The sequence below is a fragment of the Protopterus annectens genome, chromosome 7.part0 (genome assembly GCF_019279795.1).
Source record: "Protopterus annectens isolate FY-2018-M chromosome 7.part0, PAN1.0, whole genome shotgun sequence".
Lineage (NCBI taxonomy): Eukaryota > Metazoa > Chordata > Ceratodontiformes > Protopteridae > Protopterus > Protopterus annectens.
The window spans coordinates 1,285,642,575-1,285,667,622 of NC_056739.1; the positions used below are offsets into that span (position 1 = coordinate 1,285,642,575).

Here is a 25,048-nt window from a genome sequence, read left to right on the forward strand (position 1 = left end):
TTAAACTGACCTAGCCGTAAGTCAAGAAAAAAGCTACCAAAAATTGCAAAAAGTCAACACACTAATTACTAGCTAATAAGAATTAGTAAATACACTGCACACAGCTATCAATTATAGTACTATACTAGTGAAAAATACAATATTAGAATAGGTCCTAACCCAAACATGGACCTGTGCTAAGAAGACTAAATATAGCAAAAACTAGCACACAAGAAAGGGATACCACTCAGGGAACAAAACGGGCCTGCAGAAGTAACGGCCAACAAGTTCTCAATAACAACTTCATAAATTGAAAAAACACACTACTATTCCTAGAAGAATAATGAATCCAAGGCAAAGGAGCCAAACCGATGTACAGTTAATACTTTATTAGGTACAACCAGTAGGTAAAAACGAACAGCAGGTAAAAACAAGCGCTTTCGCTCGGTTGTTACCGAGCTTTATCAAGTTGAAATATGAATTGCCACAGAGGGTTTAAATACTCTCTAGCAAATCGCTACTTAATCAATTAGCATATTGAATTAACAAGCCAAATATTCTGAAGTCAATATTCCATTGGAAAACATGAAGTCGGAAATTTCAAAATGCTATCACAGCAGTATATTAAAATGCTTTAAAACTATTCTAAGGTAATTAATAAACTAAAAATAATTACCAAATCTGAAAAACAGGTTAATTATAATGTTATAGAATTAAAAAACATTCAAATATAACATTCATAAAAATATTCAAAAAAATATATAAAAAATAATGTTTTTTAAAATGAATAAACATATTCTGCATGTAAAATAATATATATATGTTGGGTATTTACAACTGGCTGATAAAATAAATTAATTAATTGTAGTCCCAAAAGGGAATTATTTTAAAATATAAAAATATAAAAATAAATAGTTATGCTATGCCAGTTATGCTAAAATTATTTTATTTTATCAGCCAGTTGTAAATACCCAACATATATATATTATTTTACATGCAGAATATGCTTATTCATTTTAAAAAAACATTATTTTTTATACATTATTTTTTATACATTTTTTGAATATTTTTATGAATGCTATATTTGAATGTTTTTTAATTCTATAACATTATAATTAACATGTTTTTCAGATTTGGTAATTATTTTTAGTTTATTAATTACCTTAGAATAGTTTTAAAGCATTTTAATATACTGCTGTGATGGCATTTTGAAATTTCCGACTTCATGTTTTCCAATGGAATATTGACTTCAGAATATTTGGCTTGTTAATTCAATATGCTAATTAAGTAGCGATTCGCTAGAGAGTATTTAAACCCTCTGTGGCAATTCATATTTCAACTTGATAAAGCTCGGTAACAACCGAGCAAAAGCACTTGTTTTTACCTGCTGTTCGTTTTTACCTACTGGTTGTACCTAATAAAGTATTAACTTTACATCGGTTTGGCTCCTTTGCCTTGGATTCATTATTCTTCTTGGTTTTGGTGGTTTTTCTTTTGACTTTTAAGTAACACTACTATTCCTAGCTATAATAACTACGACTAAGCTATATAAACTAAGCTAATATTATTATGACAAAAATATCACTATGAAAAATATATAAAGTGAACCAATGATGAAGTGGAACCAGCAAGCAAAAAGTCCAAAGCACCAAACAAAAGCAAGTTCCACAGCACTGTACCAAAATACTTTTATTAAAACAAATAGTCCTTCTGAGGAAGGACCATTTGTCTGAAAGCTTTGTTTTAATAAAAGTATTTTGGTACAGCACTGTGGAACATAAAAATATCACTATGAACAATAATAATGAAGAAAAATCCAACTTAGCCATGGCCAAGAAAGAGCACTTCTGAACTGGTAGACATGGAAAATGAGATATGGGGATTCTTACTAGTTCACTATGGGATACCTACCTTGCCATGAGCCAACTGAGAGACTTCGAGCTTTGTAATCGGCTGAGTCAGAGCAGAGGATCGGCTCCGAATCCATATGCAAGAATGAAAGCGAGATAGGACTACAGAACATCTTTACATTTCTCAGGGAGATAAGTTTAAGGAATGTACAGAGGGAGTTATTCAGAGTTGTCAGAACTTGGCAAGGTCTTCCTCAGGTGCTTACAGTGGACAGTAAGATATACTGAAACTGAAGCTTTGCCGAGCTATTGAAGGTTACAGGTGGGACAAAAGCACTTTTGTTACAGAACAGACTACTAAAGGCCCATCAGGAGGTTTTGAGACACTCTCCTAGGGCAGATGTACTTCTGAATCTGAGCAACTATCTAGAATACAAGGCTAGCTGTGCAATTAGCAAATTAACACTAATTGACTTTAAAGTCAACCCAAAGTCTCAAACTTCTTGCAGCCCATCTGCGACAGTGCTAGGTGAGAAGGATGTTTACACAAGTTAAAAACCTTGAATTAGGGGCTGTGGCTTTTACGCCATGTAAAGACCAAAGTAACTTTGCTCATTAGTATTCTCATCTTCACAACGAGCAGTCACACACACAACTAAATACAATTAATTCCAAGACATTTGGAGTCACTGAACCTTCCTAAACTCACAGATGATCAGAGAGAATCTCTACTGAAACATCTCATGTCTGAGTAGTGCCATCAGGTGTTGAAAGGGAGGCCAAAGGAAAGTCACCTAACACAGATTAGTTCTCCTCAAAGGTCTATGCCCAGGCTAAATAAAGCTTCCTGGAGAATTTTCGTTAAATTAGCTAACTTTTTTCTTCAGTCTGGAGAAGTTATCCCCTCCTGGGAGAAGGTTACAATTTCAGTGACTCTATATAAAAAAGAGGGAGGGGAAAAGATCCCTTGTTGGTCCCCTTATAGAGATCTATTTCCATTTTTCACCATCATTATACATAACTTGGGGTGATTTTGTCCAAGATGTGCAGTGCAGCGTTTCCATGCCTAATCCAACCATATCAAACAGGGTTTTTCCCCCCTCAAAAAACATTTGATAATGCTGACATAATGGTTATGGTCTTTACCTCACAGACAAGGTACAGGGCTTGATTATGGCCTTGGTATGTAGGATATGCTAACAGTCTGCAAACTAATAGCCTAGTATTTACTTATGAACCTAATTAAAACCTCCCAATTAAAACAGAATATATAGTTTTCTAATAAGACTTTACTGTTAGTCAGTCATGATGCAGAAAGGGCATTTGATAGGTGAATAAAATACCACAAGAACCCTATTTGGATGTTTCTGGATTTCTGCCCCAATTTACCAAGCTATTGATGGCATTACATTTGGACAACAAAAGCCTCCATTAAAACTGGTTCTAGGCTTTTGCCTCCAGTCTCATTACACAGTGTTACCAGGCAAAGTTGCAACTTATCCCCACTTTTGTTTGCAGTTTATATTGTGCCTTTAGCAGCAAAGCTTAGGAGCTCCCCAATTCATGGCTATGATTTGAGATGCAGAGAATATAGGCTCTTGTCCTAATAGGATGCAACATGATATACTTGAAACAACTGGAATGCTCACATAGATACCCTACTAAAAGGATACAAGGGTTAAACATGTCCTACATCGACCAACTCAAAGTCATGTCACTATACTAGGTATCCTACAAACTGCTAACAGGAGACCTGTGTATGGCATATAAGGAATACTCAGACCCATTCATGATGGATTTACTGCACATCAGCAAGTCAAATGTCATCAGATACATTCAGTCGAGGGATCTAAACCTCTTCTGCAACATCAACAGAATGGCTTGGAGGGACAGATATATTTCTCATGATGGATTTACTGCACATCAGCAAGTCAAATGTCATCAGATACATTCAGTCGAGGGATCTAAACCTCTTCTGCAACATCAACAGAATGGCTTGGAGGGACAGATATATTTCAAAGAGGACAATGTTGCTGTGCAACAGACTTCCCATCCACATAAAACAAAGTTCATCCCTGTCCATTTTCAAGGGCAACTTAGATCTATAGACAGGAAACAGAAAATTTACCCCAGGACTGCTCCTGTACTATTAATGGGCAGAGTTACCTCTTAAATTCTTAATCCCATGCATGCATGAGTCACTTCAAATTATCTATGGAATGACACCAGTTATTCTTATTGGGGGTAATACATTATCTACCATGGGATGGGTAAGGCCAATCTATAACCAAATGGTATAGGTTATTTCAGGCACAAAAAGGGAAACTGGCTAGGCTTAAAATGTCCCGCAAAGGTAGCTAGCCTAGTATTAACTATGAACCTATGACCTATTGTATCTGTCTCACCAAAGTAGAGATTTGCCTGGGTTTTTTCAGGTGGCAGACAAATCTGAAGCACTATGTAGTTACAAGATTAATCATAATAAAACGGAAATTTTAAAATCAACTACAAGCCTCTTTCACAACTTCATCTACTTTCCCATTCTTGGATGTAGCAAACTGTTTCACATATCTGAAGTTGAGATTTGGTAATACATTTCAAGACACTAACACTAAGTTGGTATATAATACCACTGGTAAACTGAAGGATTCCTTCAGAACTTGGAACATAGTGAGACTGGATTTTATGCAAAAAGTACAACATATCCCTATTTTTATGCCTTTTGATTTCATACGTCTCTCAGGGGATTTCATATCCACCCCCTTCTTCCTCTGGAACAGCTTTAAGCTTAGGCTTCAGTAAGATATGTTGGCTGAGTAGAAGGGCTTTCTCTTCCCCAGCTAGAGTACTATAGTAAGGCCACATGTCTAAATATCGTACATACAATGTTAATGACATCCCTCCTGTTTGGCAGGCCTCATTTCTAATCAGTTTAGGCATCTAAATGGCTTCCATAGCTGCCTTGGGAATAGAAGGAAATAAGACTACTAAAAAAATGCCATGGGCTCCATAGTAGCGAAGTTTAAGTTGGTACAATGGGCCTTCGCAAATACAACCTCCTGGCTAATGGAACTATTACCTTTAAGTCTCACATAAATTGGGGCTTATCATAAAATATTTATTGGTTGTTGCTCAATTTCCTACCCTAGTACTCTGGATAACTTGTGAAAATGTTTAGCTGTCATTCTCAGCCAGTTGGCTGGATAAGCCCCTATATACTTTTTTGGCAGGTAAGTCAGCAAACTAAGATTGGTAAGACACGTCCCTTTGGATAAAACACTGGATTCAAACCAGGAGAAATCAGAGCACTACAGAGAGTGCTACTTCCCAAATTTATAGGATAAAGAGAACCAGTGAAGCTGCCATGGCTGAAATACACTTAAATAAAATAAAAAGATAAAACAATGGATAAGCACTTTCACATAACATACGCTTTTCCGATCCTAGGACACTGTTAGGGGACAAAAGCTCACTTACTAAAGGAAAATCTGGACTGGGAAAGGAACTTCAAGATTAACAAAGGTGGGCCTGCATTACACTACATCCTCACTTTGCAACTAAGTGCAGGAGATTTAGCATTTTGGGGGGAGGGGGCAGTGTATTTTAAGTACTTTTTTATGCCTTCTAGGCTTTTAATAAATGGTAGCAAACCAGGATTCCAGATGGTGTGACAAGGGGGAACTAGGATGCTGCATTCATATATTCTGGGAATGCCCAGACCTCTTAAGGGACAGGTTCAGTCATAGTATGACAAACTTTGCAGCATATGGTTACCCTCTTTCTCTCACAATTTCTATTGGTATACGGCTGCTCTCTGGAATCAGATAAGAATCAAACGACTGCTGCAGCTTCTCATAGTAGTAGAACAGACCGTGATAATTAGAACCTGCAGAGATCCCAAAGTCCAGGGATTTAAATGGTGCCTGCAAGACATTCAGAAGGCAGAGCTGTATCTTGGGTTGATGAAATTACTGAAGATTTACAAAACATGGGCTCCATGGGTTCCCTCTCAGGCACAGGTAGTTAATGAAATGATGTGTGGGATTTTTGTTTTTCTCTACCGATGTGTAGTTAAATCAGGTAGTGAAATTTCGTAGAGTTTCTAATATGCCAGTTTCACACAGTTGTTAATTCTTTTTACTTTTTTTTTTTTTTAATTTGTTGATGTAATAACAACAGAGAACATTTGTTTTGAAAACAATTAATAAAAGTGTTGTTAATTAAAAAAAAAAAAGAATTGGTATAATGTGAAATTCTTACATCCTTCTCAATGCAGGCACACAAGAGTCTCCTGACATGTCAGGTGTAGAAGGTATTCATAATGAACTGGGAACTGATCAAAAATAGCCCATGACTCCTATATGGAACATAATGGAGTCTTGGTTGTGGACTTATCAGCTGCGTCAGAAAAACAGGATGAGATCCAGAGATGGAAAAATGATAACTGCATCTCCAATACGTACATGTACAACCTCAAAGAAACTCCAAAAGGAATAAAAACAAAAGCATGTCTTGTAGCTAAAGGGTCTGAAGAAGTTCCAAAAAAATCACCAACATGTACACATCAGAATCTGTCTTTTTAGACTATAAACTGTTAAAAGCAAAGTTCATTCCATGGGCATGAAATCTGTATTTTTGAAAGGTATGGAAAGTAGAATTATGTAAAACCTTAACATAACAGTAGACGTCCTTTTCACTGTTGCAGTATTCATAACCTGTGGGATCTCCTGCCAAAAACAGCCCAACATCTGTCCAGTATACCAAAGCCTTCACATCCTCCTAGCTTTGTATGTCAGGCATATGCTACCTGTACAGGCCTAGGGCATAAAGGTAACATGTATGCTCCACACTCAGAACTGAAGTGCTCCAGAAGAACTACAACAACCCATGTAGAATGGAGAACATGCACATCCAGAAAGAAAAAGCGCAAACCCTAGTGATTACCACATCAACGGCAACCCCCTCCCCCAAGCACACAACCTATGGTGAAAGACCTGGGCACTCAGGCTGATAACCTCACATTCAACCATCATGTAGCAGCAGTGGTCAGAAAAGCCTTTTACTTGGTTCATCTCATAAAGGGATTGCATCCAGAAAAAAGATGGTGATTACCTCTCTATACTCTTCCCTCATTAGACCAGTAATTGAGTATAATGCCCTGCTTGGGATGCACCTCTCCCAACATTTGCACCAAGTGGAAAGGCCACTGAAATACCTCATAAAGAGAACCCATGGCCTCCAACACCTGTCCTATACAGACAGGCTCAAATCATTACCACTCTACTCGGTATCATACAGACTGCTCAGGGGTGATCTGTGTCTCACCTACAAGGCAATCTCATCCTGCCCTACTAGAGAGGCTCCATATCCGTAAGTCTAACTCCTCACGCACTACCCGCTCAAAAGGCCTGAACCTAATATGCAACATTAACAAAAACCTGCTGGAGAGACAGTTTGCTCCCAGAGGCTGCCCCATCTCTGGAATAGACTTCCCATACACATCAAACAGAGTACCTCGCTGACCCTCTTCAAGCACAACCTTGATGAGTGGATAGGAAACCACAAATTCATCCCAGGGGTTCCACCTGTGCCCCTCACTGACAGGGGTGACAGGTGCTGACAGGTTTATTTCTGGAGATAAACTCTTGGCTAGACTTCTAAGGGCCCCAGGGCCATTAACCTAGTAACCTCCTATGATCCTATGAAAAGAAAAAGAACAGAGTCAAAGACCCCTTAGCCAGCAGAGAGTTCCCAAAAGAAAGAAAAAGGGGGTGGGGGGGGGAGGGACTGGATACTGCAGCAGTAAAAAGAAGGGCATCTATTGTTATGGAAAGATTTTACAGAACTACTATGTCCTTTCTTATCAATGTTGTAGTATTAACATGTGGGAGATTACCAAAGCTATTGAAAAGGATGGGAGGAGGAAGGCAAAGAGGAGCCTTCTACAAATCCATGAAAGATAACCCTAGCAAATCCTGCCCTGGCTCTGGAAAGGTCATCCAACTTGTAATGCTTAGTAAATTTATGGGAAGAGGACCAAGTGATAGCTTAAAGGATGAATGTAGTATCCAAACCCTTGAAGAAAGCTTCAGAAGAGGTCACTGCCCTCATAGAATGAGCTTAAACTGAAGCAGAAGGCTGTTCTCCATGGAAGGAATTAACAAAAAGAAATGGACTTAGAAATTCATTAGTAGATGGTATGCTTAGAAACTGCCAAACCCAAGCCCTGGTATGAAAGAAAACAAAAAGCTGCTCACATCTGCAGACAGTCTGTCTTATTTCAATAATACCGGAGCTGCCTATGTAGATAGAAGGAGTGAAGAACCTTCTCACTAGCAGTTTGCAAAGAAAGAAAAAAGGAAGGAAGCTGGACAGACTGATTAAGAGACAGCTCATTAATCTCCTTGGGAATAAAAGGATTAATAAGCAAAGACACCTAGTCCCTATGAGAAATCATAAAGGGAGGAATTACCATCAGAGACTGACATTCAGAAACTCTCTTGGCTGAAGGGCAAGCAACAAACAAAACAGTCTTCCAGGTGTACTGCTGCAAAGAGGAGACAACAGGTTCAAAAGAAGCCAGAGTCAGTTTTTCAAGGACAAAATTAAGGCCCCAAGAGGGAGGCACAGGTTTGCTAGAAGGTCTGACATGAAGGAGGTCTTTAAGAAAATTTTTGACTTCAAAATGAGAGGCCACTGGTGGGTTCAAGGGCAATCAAACCAGAGATTGCTGACAAGCGGGCTTTAACAGAAGAATATGCTAAGCCAGCATGAAGTATTTCACACAAATAATGAACCAAAAGTACCCTTACTGAAGTTGTCTGTTGCCAGACTGGGAGAAACAGGGAAAGCCTGAGAGATGGGGGAATCTAGCTGAGGGAAAGCAGAAAAAAATGTCAGATGGAGGCAGACTTGTCCTATAAAGGGGGCTTTTGAGATTTAGAAGCCTGGATGGGCTTAGCAGTGAAAATACGCTTAGGAACCCTCTTCCCCTCAGAAAGCAGACAAGGTTGCCTATGCAAAATGGAAATTTGGGCACAGGAGAAAAAGATTTAAAGTCCTGCTTTACTCTACCTTTATTCGGTAGTGTCAACAAGCCAGCAGCTCTACTAAAGACATTCTGACTGTCCAAAACAGCATTTAGGAGCTTGGTCTTAATATTTTCAGGTAAAGCCTGGACACAAAACCAAGTGTACCTCATAGCTGAACCATAAGCAGCAGCTCTAGAGGATGAATCAGCTGCATCATAACTACATTTGATTGAGTTCCACTTCTCAGGTTACCAGTCACTCCAAGAGGGTGCAGCAGTCATTTCTTCAGTGTCAGGAAGGTCAGGCAATCTCTTCCAAGCTATGAGAAAAGGGTCAGAACATACCTGGTCATATGGGTTTTATAATTAATGGCCCTGAAGGCCAGAGTGGCAGAAATGTGTACTTTCTTCCACAGTGTCTCCATAGCCCAACTGTCTTTAAAAGGAAGAAAGGAGTCTGGAAGAGGGCATAAGCTTGGATGGCTTGTCAGCAGAAAGAGACCACAGGAGGGTCTGAAGCAGGAGATTTGTAGAGGCACTTAAAGGATTCAGGGACCTTATGAAAATGATCATGATCTTAGGGGTCAGAGTTTAGGAATCAGGAGCCAAAGAGGCTGCAGTAAGTATATCCAACACGGAAGACAGAAGATGATTTAGGAGATTCCATCTGCAACAGCTCACAATACCTCTTGAATATCAGAGACTTGTAAGCCATCCCACTTAAAATACTTCATCATGTGAACTACTGTCTCTCCAAAGGCCAACTTCTCAAAGGGAAAATCAGACCTCAAGAAATCCTCTTCCTCAAAACGACAGTCTAATGGGAAAGGAAATTTGTGAAGAGTACACCAATGACTCCTCCACTGAATTCACCTCCTCAACTGAAGAATCAGACTCCTCAGTCCTTTTGGTTGGAGTAGAGGATAAAGAAAAAACATGGACAGACATCCCCTGAGGTGGTCTTAAGACCAGAGCACAGAACAAGCCCTGGGTAAAATCTTGCCATTCCCTCTGAGAATCCTTACCAATGGGAATAATTTGCTTAGTTTTCTGCTGCTTCTTCAGTGGAATGTCAGCTCTGACCAAGCTATGAGGCACAGAGCCATGCCTAGACTCAGTAAGGTTACCAGGGACTTCTTCCTTAACCAGAATCTGGGGAATTCTCCTAGGCCCTTCAAAAATGGTCAATTCTGGTTCCCCTCAACATCCACTGTGTACATCTGCATTGCCTCAGAGGACATGCGAGAAGCTGGTCACATGCTGGCCTCTGACAAGTTCACGGCAGAGGAATCCGGTGTCAGCACCAGACAGTCTTCAGAGGCTTCACTCACCTTAAGAGATATCTAGTGGTGGCCAGACAGCAGTAGTGTCAAGACCGAGACTTTTGGTCTTCTTTTTAAGAGATGGCTGTACCTCGGTGCTCATGGAGTTGGCCATGGTACCCTGAATCAAAGTTTTAGACACTGGTTCTTAAAATAAATGGATAATGAGGATAGATGGCTGTGAAGCATTTTGGAAACAAAAAGCCTGACAAATGGTACACTGGATATGATCAGGTGAAACACCTAGGCAGAACAAGCACTTCTCACTACAGTCTTCATGGGGAAATCTGCCTCCCACACGGACATATTCCCCTGACCCCAAAGTAAAAGAAAGAACCTCAATGGGGCACTTACCTGTAAATGGCTTGGTAGAAACCAGCTTAGTGAAATGCGTTTAAATAGACATTCAACTGTGGTGTTCTGACTGACAGTAAAGAAGTTCTCGTTATGGAACATACATATGCCACCTTTATGTCCTGTGTGGGGAGCACACACTATGTATGATGCTAGAAGGATGTAAAGGCTTTGGTATACTGGCTGGACGTTGGGCTATCCTTCGCAGTAGATCCCGCATGTTATGAATACTACAAAAATGATTAAAAGGACATTTGTGTTCCTGACTACACAGAGAATTCACATTATCCTGTGGTAAGCTACAGAAAAGCCGCGGGAAAACTGCCAAACTAAGAAGGCAACTTCGATTTTTAAAATCACCTAATGAAAGAATATGTCGTTTTTCCTTTACAGGCGTCTTAAAATACAGGTAATCTGACTTTAAAGGAGAGACTCCACCTATGACATAAGAAATGAAGCCCGGTGGTGCAGCACAAAGCTCAGAAAAATCATCTCCCTTATCACACCAATCTGCCCACCCAGCATCTCTGACAGTGTATCCCACAGGGAATCCTTAAAATCTGACAATCCACCACACGCCCAGAAAACTTTCCCAACTACCTTTTTCTTCCCAGTCACACCTTCAACATTTGCTGTCTACCTGAGGAAAAAGTATCTGTAGTCTACTTGAGGTATAAAAAATTTCAGAGCAAAAATCCTAAATCTTTTAGATTTTGTGGAGTACTTGGGAGACTTGCATATATCCTCCCATTGTTTCTTTGTGAATTGCTTATCCAGTCTCTTCCCAATCCTTTCTAATCTCCTCTGATTGTTATAGTTATGCAATATTACATATTCTCTACTAATTATTCCTTTTTTAATGGCAGCTTCTGTTCTACACTCTACTAAAAACCCTACCAGTGCTGGTCATTCATTGAGGACCCCCCTATTTCTCTTTGCCTATATTTTGATATCAATCCTTGATAGGGAAGGCAATCTCTGACCTGCAGTCCAAATAAATTCTTGGCCTCTTCCAATTCTATTACCTTTCCCTCTCTAGTTAATTGCTTCCAATACCTTGGTTCCTTTGCTAGTTTTCTCCAATAAATTCAAGCCCCCTCTTGCCTGTTGTCTATATCCCTAATTGCAGTCATCCCTATCGGCAGAATCTCCTTTCCTGTATTGGCTTAGTTCGTAGAATACTTTCTGCTACTTTACAGATATAATATTCTATAAGATTATTATTCTCCTTAAAGGCCTGCATCCAAACTCCTAGTCTCTCCTCATTTCTTGCGCTTCTCCCGTTTTGGCATCTTTCTACTTTGAATTATAGTTTTCTGCTTGTGCTATGTATAAGAGCCTTAACTGTGTATCTTTGAAAAAAAACCTTCAAATTGGGTAATCCCCATCCTCCCTGTTTTACTGGAAAAATCAGCTTTTGCCCCTCGACTCTTGTCGTCTTCCCCTCCCAGATAGAGTCCTTCAGCTCTTTCATTGCTATCCACAACTTCTCCTCTGGTTGATACAAATATGCCTGGCTTGTGTACACATCTTACTATCAATTTCCATAGAACAAGCATCCATTTTCTCAGTTTTTGTATTATCTTTTGCTTAGTCTCTTCCCACATATCCTCAGCTGCCACACCAGAATCACGTCTAATCCACACTCCTAAATATTTCATTTTATCATTCCCCTATAAATACAGATATTGCTAAACCAATTTGTGTAGGAGCACATAATTTATAGCTATTGCCTTTGTTTTAGCTTTATTCATTTTGTATCCTGAAAAGATTTGAAATGGTCTCGAAATGTTCCAGCTGTCTGCAAAATTCCTTCAGGGGAGGAGACAGACCTCAGTTTTTCTTGCAGGGATTCACATAAATGGCAGGGGGCATAATTTAAAAAGCTGTCTATACTGTGAAGTAAAAAGGATGTGACATGACTGATATCTTAGGTAATAAGCAGAGATTATTTTTGTTAGCCTCCAGGGAAAATTGGAAAGGTTCTAAGTTTATAGGCAGTGTAAACAATGGCTCTAGAAGACTGTCACTGTTGATGGGATACCCTGATCCCATGTGCAACAATGGGGTGGTGGGATTTGGATGGATATGAGGGATAATACTTATACAGTATATCTCTATTTTACTGGTAAAGTACAGTTGTGTACACTTACCATAAATGTAGATGTTAGAGTGTATTCACTGTTGCAGTCATTACATTTGGGTAATCTGCTGGCAGGTTGCCCTCAGTCGGCCTGATTAACAAGTCTTGCTATCCCTTCTTCCATGACGTCAGGTTGTCAGGGTTATAAAACATGCAGCAGACGCCATTACATCAGTTTTTCTTGCCCCAGATGTCAGGTGCCCCCTAAATGGGGAGCAAAATATATATGTATATAATACAAAACACAAAACATATACCTCCAAACAAAAGCAAATACACCAAAAAGGCTTTTAAAGATATTAACATAACTGAGAGGTATAGTTAAGAGAAAAACGGGGCTGGAGGGAGGGTAACCAGGACTGCAACAGTGAATACACTCGAACATCTACATTTATGGTAAGTGTACACAACTGTACTATGTTCTTCGTGTTTCACTGTTGCAGTCATTACATTTGGGTAGAATCCCAAAGCTATGGTTGGGAGGATGGATTTATACAGCATTAGGAGCAGCTACAAGGCCCTGCAGGACAGCAGTGGCAAAGCCTGCTCTGGATTTAGAGAAGAGAGGTAAATGGTAATGTTTGGTGAACGTATGAACTGAGCTCCAGGTAGCAGCTTCTAGAAAGTCGCTGATAGGAACCCCTCTGAGAAAGGCTGCAGAAGTAGATGCAGCCCTGGTGGAATTAGATCCGATCGCCTTGGGGACAGGTTTACCATGGTGCATATAGCAGAAACGAATACAATGGCTTATCCATTTGGAAATATTCTGCTTTGAAATAGCCTTTCCCTCTGCCCCTGCAGCAAATGCCACCAATAGCTGCAGATATTCTTAGAGATTTTGTCCTGTTTAAGTAGAATCTTAGTTGTTTGTGTACATCCAATGAATGCAGAATCTGCTCACCCTTGTTCTGTGGATTTGGGAAGAAAGTTGGCAAATGAATGGTCTGATTAAGGGCCACACTAGATACCACCTTAGGCATAAAGGATGGATTGGTCCCGAGAGCCACCCTGTCCGGGTAAAAAATAATAAAAGGCTCCACTGCCATAAGAGCCTGTAGTTCTGAAATCCTTCTAGCTGAAGTGACTGCTAAAAGAAAAGGTGTTTTCCAACAGAGAATTTTTAGGTCCGCAGTAGCAGCTGCCTCAAAAGGGGGTACAGTGAGTTTTTCCAAAACAAAATTGAGGTCCCATGCAAGAGTTGGTGCTCTCCTGGGAGATCTTTAATTTTTGGCCCCTCTGAGATACTGCTTTAGCAGAGGATGAGAGAAGAGGGGAAGCTCTGTGTTGTAATGAGCTGAAATGGCAGAGGCATGGATTTTTATGGAAGAAAAAGATAAGCCCTTGTGAAGCATCTCAGTTAAGTATTGCAGAATCTGAGGAATATTGGGCATTGCTGTGCTTATTCCTTGTGCTTGTTTCCAGGCACAGAATCTTTTCCATTTGTCAGCAAAAGATTTTCTAGTACTAGGCCTTCTAGCCTCCAAAATGACATCCATCACAGGTTTGCTGAGAGGTGTAAAGGGTGAAATTAGTTGATTAGCCACTCTGCAAGATTCAATGTTTGGAGCGGAGTGTGCAGAATTTGATAGTTCTGCTGAGACAGTTGGTAAGGTGTCTGAGGCAGGTACCATGGAGGAAGGTGAGACACATTGCGCAGGAGTGGGTACCAGTGTTGGCCAGTCTGGAGCAATCAGAATAATTTTTGGTTTGTCCCGTCTTGACTTTTAGTAGGACTTTGGAGGGCAGAGGCAGGGGGGGAAAGGCATAGACTGATAGGTTTTTCCAGCTGAAGGATAGAGCATCCACTTTCCAAGCTTTTTTGTGATGAATTCTTGTGCAGAATTTGTCCAACTGATAGATCTTTTTGCCTCACCCTAAAACTATGTCTGGGCTCCCCCATTTGCATGTCAACATGTTGAAAATTTGTGTTTCCAGTTTCCATTCATGTGGGTCCATAATATTTCTGCTTAGTTTGTCTGCCAGAGTATTTTGGTTTCCTGGCAGGAATTGAGCTTGTAGATGTATTTGATAAGTCAAAGCAGTGTTCCACAATGCCATGGCTAGTCTGCAAAGGGGGTAGGAATGTGTACCCCCCTGCTTGATTATGTACCACATTACTGTGGTGTTGTATGTCTTTATCAGTAATTGTTCTGGATGAAGGTAGCCCTTGAAGGCTGTCAGAGCATTCTGTACAGCTAGCATCTCTTTTTGATTGATATGTAGGTGCATTTAACTCGGGCTCCATTTGCCATGAATGCATCTCCTTGCCAGATGCGCTTCCCAAGCATAGTCTGATGCGTCTGTAGTCAGGGTTTGGGCGGCAGGGGGTGGAATGAATGATAGTCCCTTGTTTTGGTGGCAGGCCTCTGCCCACCATAGGAACTCTAGTTGCAGGCAAGGTATGATAGGACTCATTGTTTTCTGGCTGTGACAATGTTGACTCCATCAGCTTTTTAGGTACCACTGAAGTTTCTTCATATGCAGTCTTGCATATGGAATCAGAAGGATGCAGGAGGCCATGAACTCCAAGGCCTGCAGAATTTGTCTTGCAGATAGCTGGGTTTTTGTGGCCACCTGTTTGAAGTAAGTCATCAATTGAATTTGCTTTTCCGGCGTAAGGCAAGTCATCTGGGCAGTTGTATTCAAGCTTGCACCCAGGAATGTAATTTTTTGAGAGGGTACCAGTTGTGATTTCTTTTCGTTTATGGTGTACCCTAGACAAGTTAGAACCCTTTTTACAAACTCCAGATGTTTTAGAAGAGTGTCCTTGTTTTCTGCCTGAATTAGACAATCGTCCAGGTATGGATAAATTTGAATATTTCTTTGCCTGCAAAATGCAATTACTGGTGCCAGGCACTTTGGCTTATCTACAGCACCCAGGGTCTTCACAAAGGGCAGTGCAGAGAACTGGTAATGCAAGTAACCTGCTTTAAAGCAGAGGTATCTTCTGCAAGATTCCCTGATTGGGATATGCAGGTAAGCCTCAAGTCTAGAGTTACCAACCAGGCATCCTTGCCTAGCATAGGTAGTAACTGTTGAAGAGTCAGCATCTTGAATTTTGGAATGTCCAGAAATGTATTTAGAATGGATAAGTCCAGAATTGGACGCCATGATTTGTCTTTTCTGGGTACCAGGAAAAGTCTTGAATAGGAACCTTGTCCCTTTTCCTTTTCTGGTACTGGTTGAATAGCCCCCATATTCAGGAGGGACATAACTTGTTTCTGGACCTCTGCCTACTGATTTGGAGGCAGATCTGGCCATCCGTTTGGAATTGGCAAAGTGTGGAAATGAAATCTGTATCCCTGGGATACTATATTTAAAACCCATTTGTCCTGGGTAATCACTTCCCAGTTTCATGCCAGTTTTCCTCCCAAAGGGTCGGCCAAAAGATAAGTGCTTGGTGATTGCAGTGGAAAGTCATGGAGACTGTTTACCATAGGGAAGTGCCTTATTGCTTCCAGATTTGGAGGTGGAGGCACCCCATTGCTTTGTTCTAAAAGTTCCTTGCGACTGAAACCTGGATCCTTTGGAATGTCTGGGTTTGACCTGAGCGGCTCTAGTGGGTACTGGAAAGGACCAGTTCTTAGTAGGCCAGTGCCTACTAAACCTGGGTGGCTGCACTTGTAAGAAATCTTTTACAGTTTGCATAAATTTAGCTTTATCTTCCATCTTTTTCAAAACTTCTTCAGCCTTATTACCAAACAGACTGTCCTGTTGTAAAGCAGCATCCAACAATTTTGCTTTAACATGGTCAGCAGACTTTGCTCCTTGAGCCAAGCATGCCTTCTTATCACAGATCCAGTTACAGCAGCCCTGCAAGAGGCCTCCAAGGAATCAAAACCACATTGCAAAGTATGTTTCCCAACTTGTTCAGCTGAACGTAATAAATCCTGCAACTCTATTTTCCACACAGTCAGAAATCAACACCATTTTCTGTTTAAGTAAACCCATGACATGCTGTTGATATTTAAGCATATGAAATTGACAGTTTAAAGCCCTGATTGCAAAGGTTGCAGACGTGTAAACCTTACCCCATCTATCCAGCGCCCTGAAATCTCTGTCAGAAGGGGTAGGATTTTTAGCAGTAGAGGCGTTAACGCCCTTGGGACCCTGAGAAATGGTTTCAGGGTTAGCAGTAGGGTTTTTGAAAAGGAATTTGTGGAAGTCAGGAACCCTGTAGTATCGGTCTGGCTTACTAGGAGCCAGAGGCAGGGAATCAGGAGTCGTACTGGATTCTGAGAAAACATCATCAACAATGTCTAGAACAGGAGGTATAACCAAAGGCCTATGCTGAGGAAGAAGAAGAAAATCCCCAAGTCTCTTTTTAGATTCAGAGAAATCCTGACTCTCCCAGTGGAAGTGTTCCCATAAGGTATGCAAAGTTTCTCCAAAAGAGAAATCCTCAAGGGGAGAAGCAGAAGAGATGGAGTCTTCTGCATCAGAGTCCTCATAAGTGGGTATAGATAAATCCTGATCAGAAGAAGAATCAGAAGAAATAGAAACCTGATCTGAAGATTCACAGTTAGTGCCTTACCAAGGCCTCTTAGCAGGAGGGGGATGGGAACCCCTGATCAAGGTAATTAAATCTTCAGCCATTTTGATCATATGTTATTTTTTAGGCATTGGGGCCTGTACACATGGCCCAAACGTTGTTTTTTTAGACACAGAAGTAGTTTTTGGCCTTAGTTTTGAAGATGGCATCGGTTTAATATACAAATCTTTAGGCCTGAAAACACCCTCAGAAGCCAGTGCCTGCTCAGCGGCTCCGAACCCATCTAAGGTAGAGACATCCACGGGTTTAATACTTAAAGTATCTCACAGCATACTGGACTATGAATGGGTCTCAGTAGAGGCCTGCGAATCAAAAGTAGTGGGTATCAGGGGCTGCAAAAGTACCTCACTGAGTATTCCGGTAGTTGGATTGCTAACCAATGACATTTCTGGATAGTTAAATCTTGAGCCAAAATATTCAGAAGCAAAAATATACCGACGTTTAATTGTGCGTTGATTAAATTTAGCATAAAACCGATAGCAAGGCACATTGTGGTCAGGGCCTAGGCAAGGAATACAGTACAAATGAAAATCCTTATGAGGTATTTGCTTCCCACAAGTAATGCAATTATTAACTTTTACTGACATCAGTAAGGAGCAAGAAAAAAGTTTCCCCAACGGGGTACTCAGCCCCTAGTTGAAGACTTCGGTTCTGAAACTTGAAAATGAAAATTTCAGGAGTCGGCCGACTGGCACTTGCGAACTGCTTCGGACATCGCACAGCAAGAAAGACTGATGTAATGGCGTCGGCTGCATGTTTTATACCCCTGAAGACCTGACATCATGGAAGAAGGGACAGCAACCGACGCAGGACCCAAGACTTTGTTAATCAGGCCGAATGAGAGCAAACCTGCCAGCAGATTACCCAAATGTAATGACTGCAATAGTGAAACACAAAGAACATCCATTGTGTGCTTTTTCTAGGGCAACAGTGATGCTCTCCGGGGAAACGTGTGATGAGCCTACAGATGCTGTTTACAGTGAACTGAAGAAATATAATTTTCTTTCATCTGCCTGCTGCAATGACAAGACATTCAAGCTAGGAAATCTTCTTAACTGCTGCTACTCTACCCTTCAGGAAAAGGAAGTGAATTTTTATTTTTTTTTTTGCCAAAAAAGAAGACTGTTCATTTCCGACTTGGTAGAACTGATGTGGCACTGGAAGCTGTGGGTTTTATTTACAAGACTTCTAGCTATTTGAAGTGCGAGATAGTTTCAGTGGGTTCTTGGTTATTATGCAATATGTCCCAATTTTGAGAGACAACAGTTTGTCTGGTAGAAAAATTTAGAGTGTGTTTACTTGGCGTTTAGAACAAGTTTGCCATGGTTTAGCCAGTTAGAGAGGTGGGAGAGATTATCCTCTAGTACTTTTCTGACGGCAGAGTATGATGCAGTTGCCCTATACATTACCATATCTGTACATAAAATAAATTTTGATCTGCATGAGATATAGAAGTCTTCTACTAAACATAAGGAAAGGTAGTGAGAAAACACTGACCCCTGAAGGGCACCTTTGGCTAGTGGAGAGAAAATAGTGAACCCAATTTAATCTTTAAAAATTCTGTTGATAAAGTTCTATGAGTAAGGATAAGGCATCATTGTTTACTGCATTAATTAGTTAATTAACAGGTCATGCTTTACCAGGCTGAAGGCCTTGGGGAGAGCTAGGAATGCAGGGTCTACTAAAAAGGCCTTTATCCATACTTCGGAGGATAACATCAGGGAGTACAACAGACTGTCATCATGCTTTGGCATGACCAAAATTCATGTTTACGTGGCGAGAGAATACTGTATTTTTTTAATGTACTCGAGTCATGTGAAAAGTAGTTTTTCAAAACGTTTTTCCTAAGTTGGGAAAATGGTGAGCCATCTAAAGTCTTCTGTATTTTCTAGCATGGCCAGTTTAATTCAAACCTGCTGGGTGACACCTCCTGGTGTTTCTGCAGGTACATCCTACTGACGCCTCTAGGCATCAAATACTGCTAGATTATATTTGTACTAATATTTCCAAAACCATGCTGCATACAAAGTAGCAAAATAATTGATCTTAAAGCTTGCACAATGGCAAACATAACTGTAATGATACTTGACCTGTCTAGTGCAGTGGTGCTGCGGTAGCATTGTCACCTCAAGGTAAGATGTTGTCCTGTTCGATTCTCAGCTAAAGCGTCTTAGGGCATACCTTCGTTGAAGGTTGTACGTCAGGGCTGGCAACTCGATATGTAAAAATCTGCTGCCAATCATTAGCGGGCCGGAGTTTCGCTGTGGCGACCCCTAACCGGGAAAAGCCGAAAGATACAACATTGTTGTAAACTTCATGTTGTTCCAACTATTTCAGCTAACAATTAGCACAGACAGAACTGCTTAGCCTCATATGAAAGCTCTCAAGCTGGGTGAACAAAATGCTGCTGACATTATGTGCTTAACTTGAGTCATTCCGGAGACACTGTAAGCTGTTTGCAAAATATTACAAACTTAATAGTTGGTGTTTACTTTGACTTACAAGTTCTAGTTTAAGACCTAGAATCTAAAGAATATTACCACTATAAAAACAGTTTATGCTGAAGTGTTTCTCATTTATACTACTTTAAGACTTGTGGTTCCAGACAGATGAACATTTGTTTGAAACGTGAGGGCATAATTTGATTATATCTAAAATATTAGGCTCTGCCCATTGGAAGTTACAGTGCAAAGTTCCGGAGCTTCCCTACAGGGAATGAGTTAAATTAAGGACAGACTTGTTTACAGCTTGAGTCCATTCTGCTGACACATTTGTTGTTGGACAGAGGTTGGAAAGGTGATTGGGGGAGAGATGATGATATTTGTGCAGCAAAAATGACCAAGGTAATGTGTGCGCATGCAATTACATGTGTATGGCCCTGGGTGTGCATGTGTGCGTGCACAAGAAACAAAGTGAAAAATAATGAATGAATGGGTTTGCGGTGCTAGTCCTTCCCAATTTTGTCACGTCTGCTCAGTTATTTTTTAGAAAAGAATAAATGTAAAGGTAGTCCAAGATATTTGTTTTAACTTCTTACAAATGGTATCCTGTTGTCTTCCCTGCTAAACTAAAATGTCTACACTAGACTGATTAAATTGCATGCAAAACAGGAACTGTACAATAAAATAAATGCAAAAAAGAATGGTTTTGTGCATGCATCACACATGCTGCATCACAAAGGTGTTTGTGTGTGTCATGAATTATGGTGCAAACTGAAACAAATATCATAGGATGGGTATCCTACTAGGACACCATATTGTAAAAGATATCTTTCTATACATGCAGAGTGCTTCCTGCGGGTTTCTGATGTTGTGGTCCGCGTGTCATAACTATTTAGCAATCAAGGTAGTACAGAAAACTATCTATTACTGTTTTGCAGAGTGGGTTTCCTACAATATCTGGTCTACCTTCCTTTTTATTTTTCGTGCAACAATAAAGTAGTTGACAATGGAGAGATACATCAAGTCAGAAATGACTGGCCACATTACAGATAAGGTTTATGTTAAATTGTGAACTTTATGTCTTTAACAGCTACTTGCTTTAGTAAAGTGTTTATTTGAAACTACCAATCCAGATGACATTTGTATGTACCAGCTATTAACAATAAGCCTTCACCGAAGTATGAGTCTGTCTGCAAACAAGCAAAACGCGTTACCACTTTAAACAATCTGTTTAAGTTGCTCTAGGAAAAGGAACACAGTCAAATACTACACAATTAATAAGTGCAGCACCTGCAAAAATGCCAACAAGCAGTTAAACAATGTGTCTGAAAGCATGTCCATGGAATGTGATACAGCTAAACTTTTAAATACAACTACAGAATTGTTTTTTGTCACTGTGCTGTTACCAAGCTTGATAAAGGCACTACTGGGATAGAAGTGGAAAGAACTGCAGTGGTTGTTATATTTAGGGATGATCTCATTAGTTAGATCATAATTATGTTTGTAAACACAAAAATATAGTAATCAGAAAACCAAAGTAATATGTGTACATTTAAAACAGTACCCCAAAACACAAACAGAAATACAAATCCCTTTTAGCAAAGTGTTACACCTAGCAGCTCTAGCATCTACCTTTAACAAAATATAAAAACTGGTCTAGCCTCCACCCAGTTTAAAGGGTCACAGAAGATGTAGGGGAGGGGCTGAGATAGGAAGCACAATATAACACAATCCCACTAAAGAAAAATATGTGAAATTTGAATTCTCAAAGGGAACAAAGATTTGACTCAAGGTGAAAGGTTAGAAAAAAATGAGATCAAACTCTTATCAAATTTGATCCCAATACCTTGGTTCCTTTGACAGTTTAAAAGACTGTAGTAATTAAGGTCACAAGATGTCATTACTGAGAGCGACAAAGAAGGGCCCATGGTCAAGAATGCAGTAAGAGAAGTAGGGGGCAGAAACCGAGGGAAAAACAGATGCATCTCATACTAAAGAAAAGGGGGAAAGGAACCTCAACAAAGTCTTAAGTTTCTATCTGCATCATTAAAGCAAAGAACCAGTCAAACAGAATCAAGTCTACAGAAGTAAAAGTTGGAAGACAACTAATAAATAACAGGAAACTACCATTAACACTGGCTGAAGAAATTTGTCTTCATTAATTACCTTTTATGGAGGATAAGCCAGATGAAGGGGAGAAACATTCCTGTATTTGAAGTAAAGGCTACAGCTTTCACTTCATGAAAGAACATGGATGAAAACAATTCTAACCTGTCCGACCTCATGACAAAGTATATCAATTTTAAGAATGTCCAATGTAAGGGCAACACGTACAGCTAGGGAGAGTACAGCAAAAGTGGAAAGGGAAATCAAATGAACAGAACATGCCCTCTTTAAAACCATACTTTGAACTAAGAAAAGAGATGCTGTACTCGTGACCAAAGGCAAGGAAGAGACGCTGAATCAGTTAAGTACCAACACCATTTAGAACACTTGTGAAGATAATAGCTAACAGTCACATTTTCAGCAGCTATTTTAGGATGGATATGACAAAAGCAGGACTTCAGCTGGATTCTACAAGTCTGGTGTTACAAATGACAATTAGAAAAAAGTAGAATAAGACTTTGTGGAGCAGAGGTTAACTATATTACAGTATTGCTGATTTTATATTCTGCAGATGAAAGGTTTGTGTGTCCAATAATCTTTTTATACAAATTAAATATTCTTTGCAGATTCATTCAAAGTTTGTGCTTCTGGTTTATATTTAAAGAAGCACTGCATGTTGTGAAAGTGAATTTTGAGCTAAACTTCCCTCTGAAATGTTACAATCATTACTTCTGCTTTCATAATTTGCAAATAACTGAACTTAGTATTTGCTTTTTGGAACTTCTTATTTTTATAATCCACAATTCAACTAACTGAAACCAACACAGTAAGTTAAGGAAGTACTTGTGTTTGCACAGATTTACTTACAAAAAAACATTCAATTTACTCGGGTGACTGCAGTGGTCACATCTTCTGTGGGAGTATTTGCTGGGATTATCATAACACACATGCAATCTATAACGCTATGAATAAACACGGACTTGACATGGGTGGCCAAGCATATGCCCAGGAATGCCCTGAAACTGTTACTGTATTAACTTGCTGTATTGTTAAGCAGGAGTTGCCCATTTCCACTGCCACAGCCACAACATAACGATGTGAGACTGAGTATGTGTTACTGTCTTTTTACACATATCAGTGCAGTCCCATGTAGTCTACTTTCCACAACCCCCCACATGAAGCCTAAGAATGGTTCAGCAAGATCAGCACTTGACCTTTTCTAACTTGCTATTGCTAATAGGCAATGCCATCAGTTTTTCCATGATGGTAAAGCCTCAGTCTTGTCTTCCGAATTACCTCCCTTCATCAATTTTCTGTCTCCAACAAACAGTGTTTTTCCAGAGCACAACCTTCATCAAATTCTACCACCTTATAATCTCTGCATCACTGCTCTCATATAGAGAGACCCCCTCTGCTGTCCTTGGATTGATGAATACAGTACCTTACTCTAGTTAATTTTCTTTTCACACAGGCAGCTCATTTATTCATTTACTATTTGTTCACCAGGTATCTGGGCTGGTCCTTTGAACTTTTTCGGTCTACAGTCTCAGCCTAGGCTGATCAGTTAACCTCTGTGTATAAGAATGAATGAAAAGGCATAAAAAATGTAAAACTCCATTTCCAGGCAAAGCAGATCAACTCAGCCAATACTACACTACTGTAGTAAAATGTGTCAATACTGTATTTCATCTGATAACCACCAGAGGGCCGTGTGTGTCACAGACAGCAGCAGGCAAAAATTAAAGCCAAATGACGAGGAACTTGATTTGCATTTGCAAAAATACTTACAGAGTAAAGGCAAAGAGATGCCAAGTAAAAATACCATCACGCCTCCAAACAGAGAAAGAATGCAGTAGCTGGCCAACAGAATGATCACAACAAATGCTGAAGGAGCTTTTGTCTTAAATCGTTGGATGACTGCTTTGTTATCAGAAGCCCAAACGGCTGCTACAAACAACACAATTACAACGGCACAGCCAAGAACCATCTCCGTAGGTCTCATAAACTGCAGAGAAAAAAAAAAGCAATTAGGGCAACCTAATTTCTATACAGAATATTTCAAAAATTCACCTTTTCCACTTCATAAGTTCCGATGTATATACTGAGACACCTACAACAAAACTGCTCATCTGCAAATGTTACTGCAAAGAAAACAGAACAAAATTACAGACACACACTTCAGTGTTACCTCCATTTCTAAATTGAGATAGAAGTGCTCTGCAACATTTCAATTAATGCAGTATAAGAAGTTCTAACTGAGAATTAATCAAGCAGAGATTACAAAAAAACTGCCTGCAATGCAGTAGGCAAGAGCAAACTGAGAGTTCAGGCTGTAATGGAATCAAAAAATAACATCCTGACTGTTAACTCATCAGGTATTCATCTGCCTGCCAAGTGTGGCATTATTTAACTGCTTCTATAATGACACTCATTTTTCTTAAGCAAGAACAACATGAATTTATAACAGCTCTGCTGTAGGTACGCAACCCTAAACTGATAAGCAGGAAGCTTTCAGCTAATCTACTCCACTACTTAATCTGTACAAAATCATCAAATTCACAGTACAAAGGAAATGGACAGTCAAACTAGAGTGAGAGGTTCTGGGCACATTTTCTGAAAAAGAAGGAAATTATGAACAAAACCATTCATCGTTGTTTGCCAGAACATACTCCACATCTCATCTTGAGAAAACAAATATTTTGAGTGAGGTGAATTAAAAACAGTTCAACTTGCAAACAAGCATGTGATTATACAGTGGATATAACAAGTGCACACACCCCTGTTAAAATGCCAGTTTTTTGTGATATAAAAAAACGAGACCACAATAAATCATTTCAAAACTTTTCCTACCTTTAATGTGATCTATAACTTGTACAATTCAATTGCAAAACAAACAAATATATTAGGGAAAAAATATAAAAAAAATAAAAAACGTACGATAAGCTAGTTGCATAAGTGTGCACAACCTTAAACTAATACTTTGTTGAAGCACCTTTTGATTTAATTACAGCATTCAGTCTTCTTGGGTAGGAGTCCATCAGCATGGCACATCTTGACTTGGCAATATTTGCCCACTCTTCCTTGCAAAAGCATTGCAGATTTGTCAGATTATGAGGCCATCTCTTGTGCACAGCCCTCTTCAGGTCACCCCACAGATTTTCTATTGAATTTAGGTCTGGCCTCTGGCTGAGCCATTCTAAAACTAATTTTCTTCTGGTGAAGCCATTCTTTTGTTGATTTGGATATACACTTCGGGTCATTGTTGTGTTAA

The 25,048-nt window shown here is 39.8% G+C and overlaps 1 protein-coding gene across 1 annotated transcript in view; it reads right to left on the minus strand.

Moving 5' to 3' along the window:
• Positions 1-25,048, minus strand: part of ARL6IP5 (ADP ribosylation factor like GTPase 6 interacting protein 5) — a gene marked incomplete in the record, with an annotated part of 347,331 nt that overhangs the window by 68,752 nt on the left and 253,531 nt on the right. Inside the window, 1 exon segment of the mRNA XM_044077903.1 lies at positions 23,566-23,782. Within this exon segment, the coding sequence (XP_043933838.1) occupies positions 23,566-23,782 (217 nt within the window).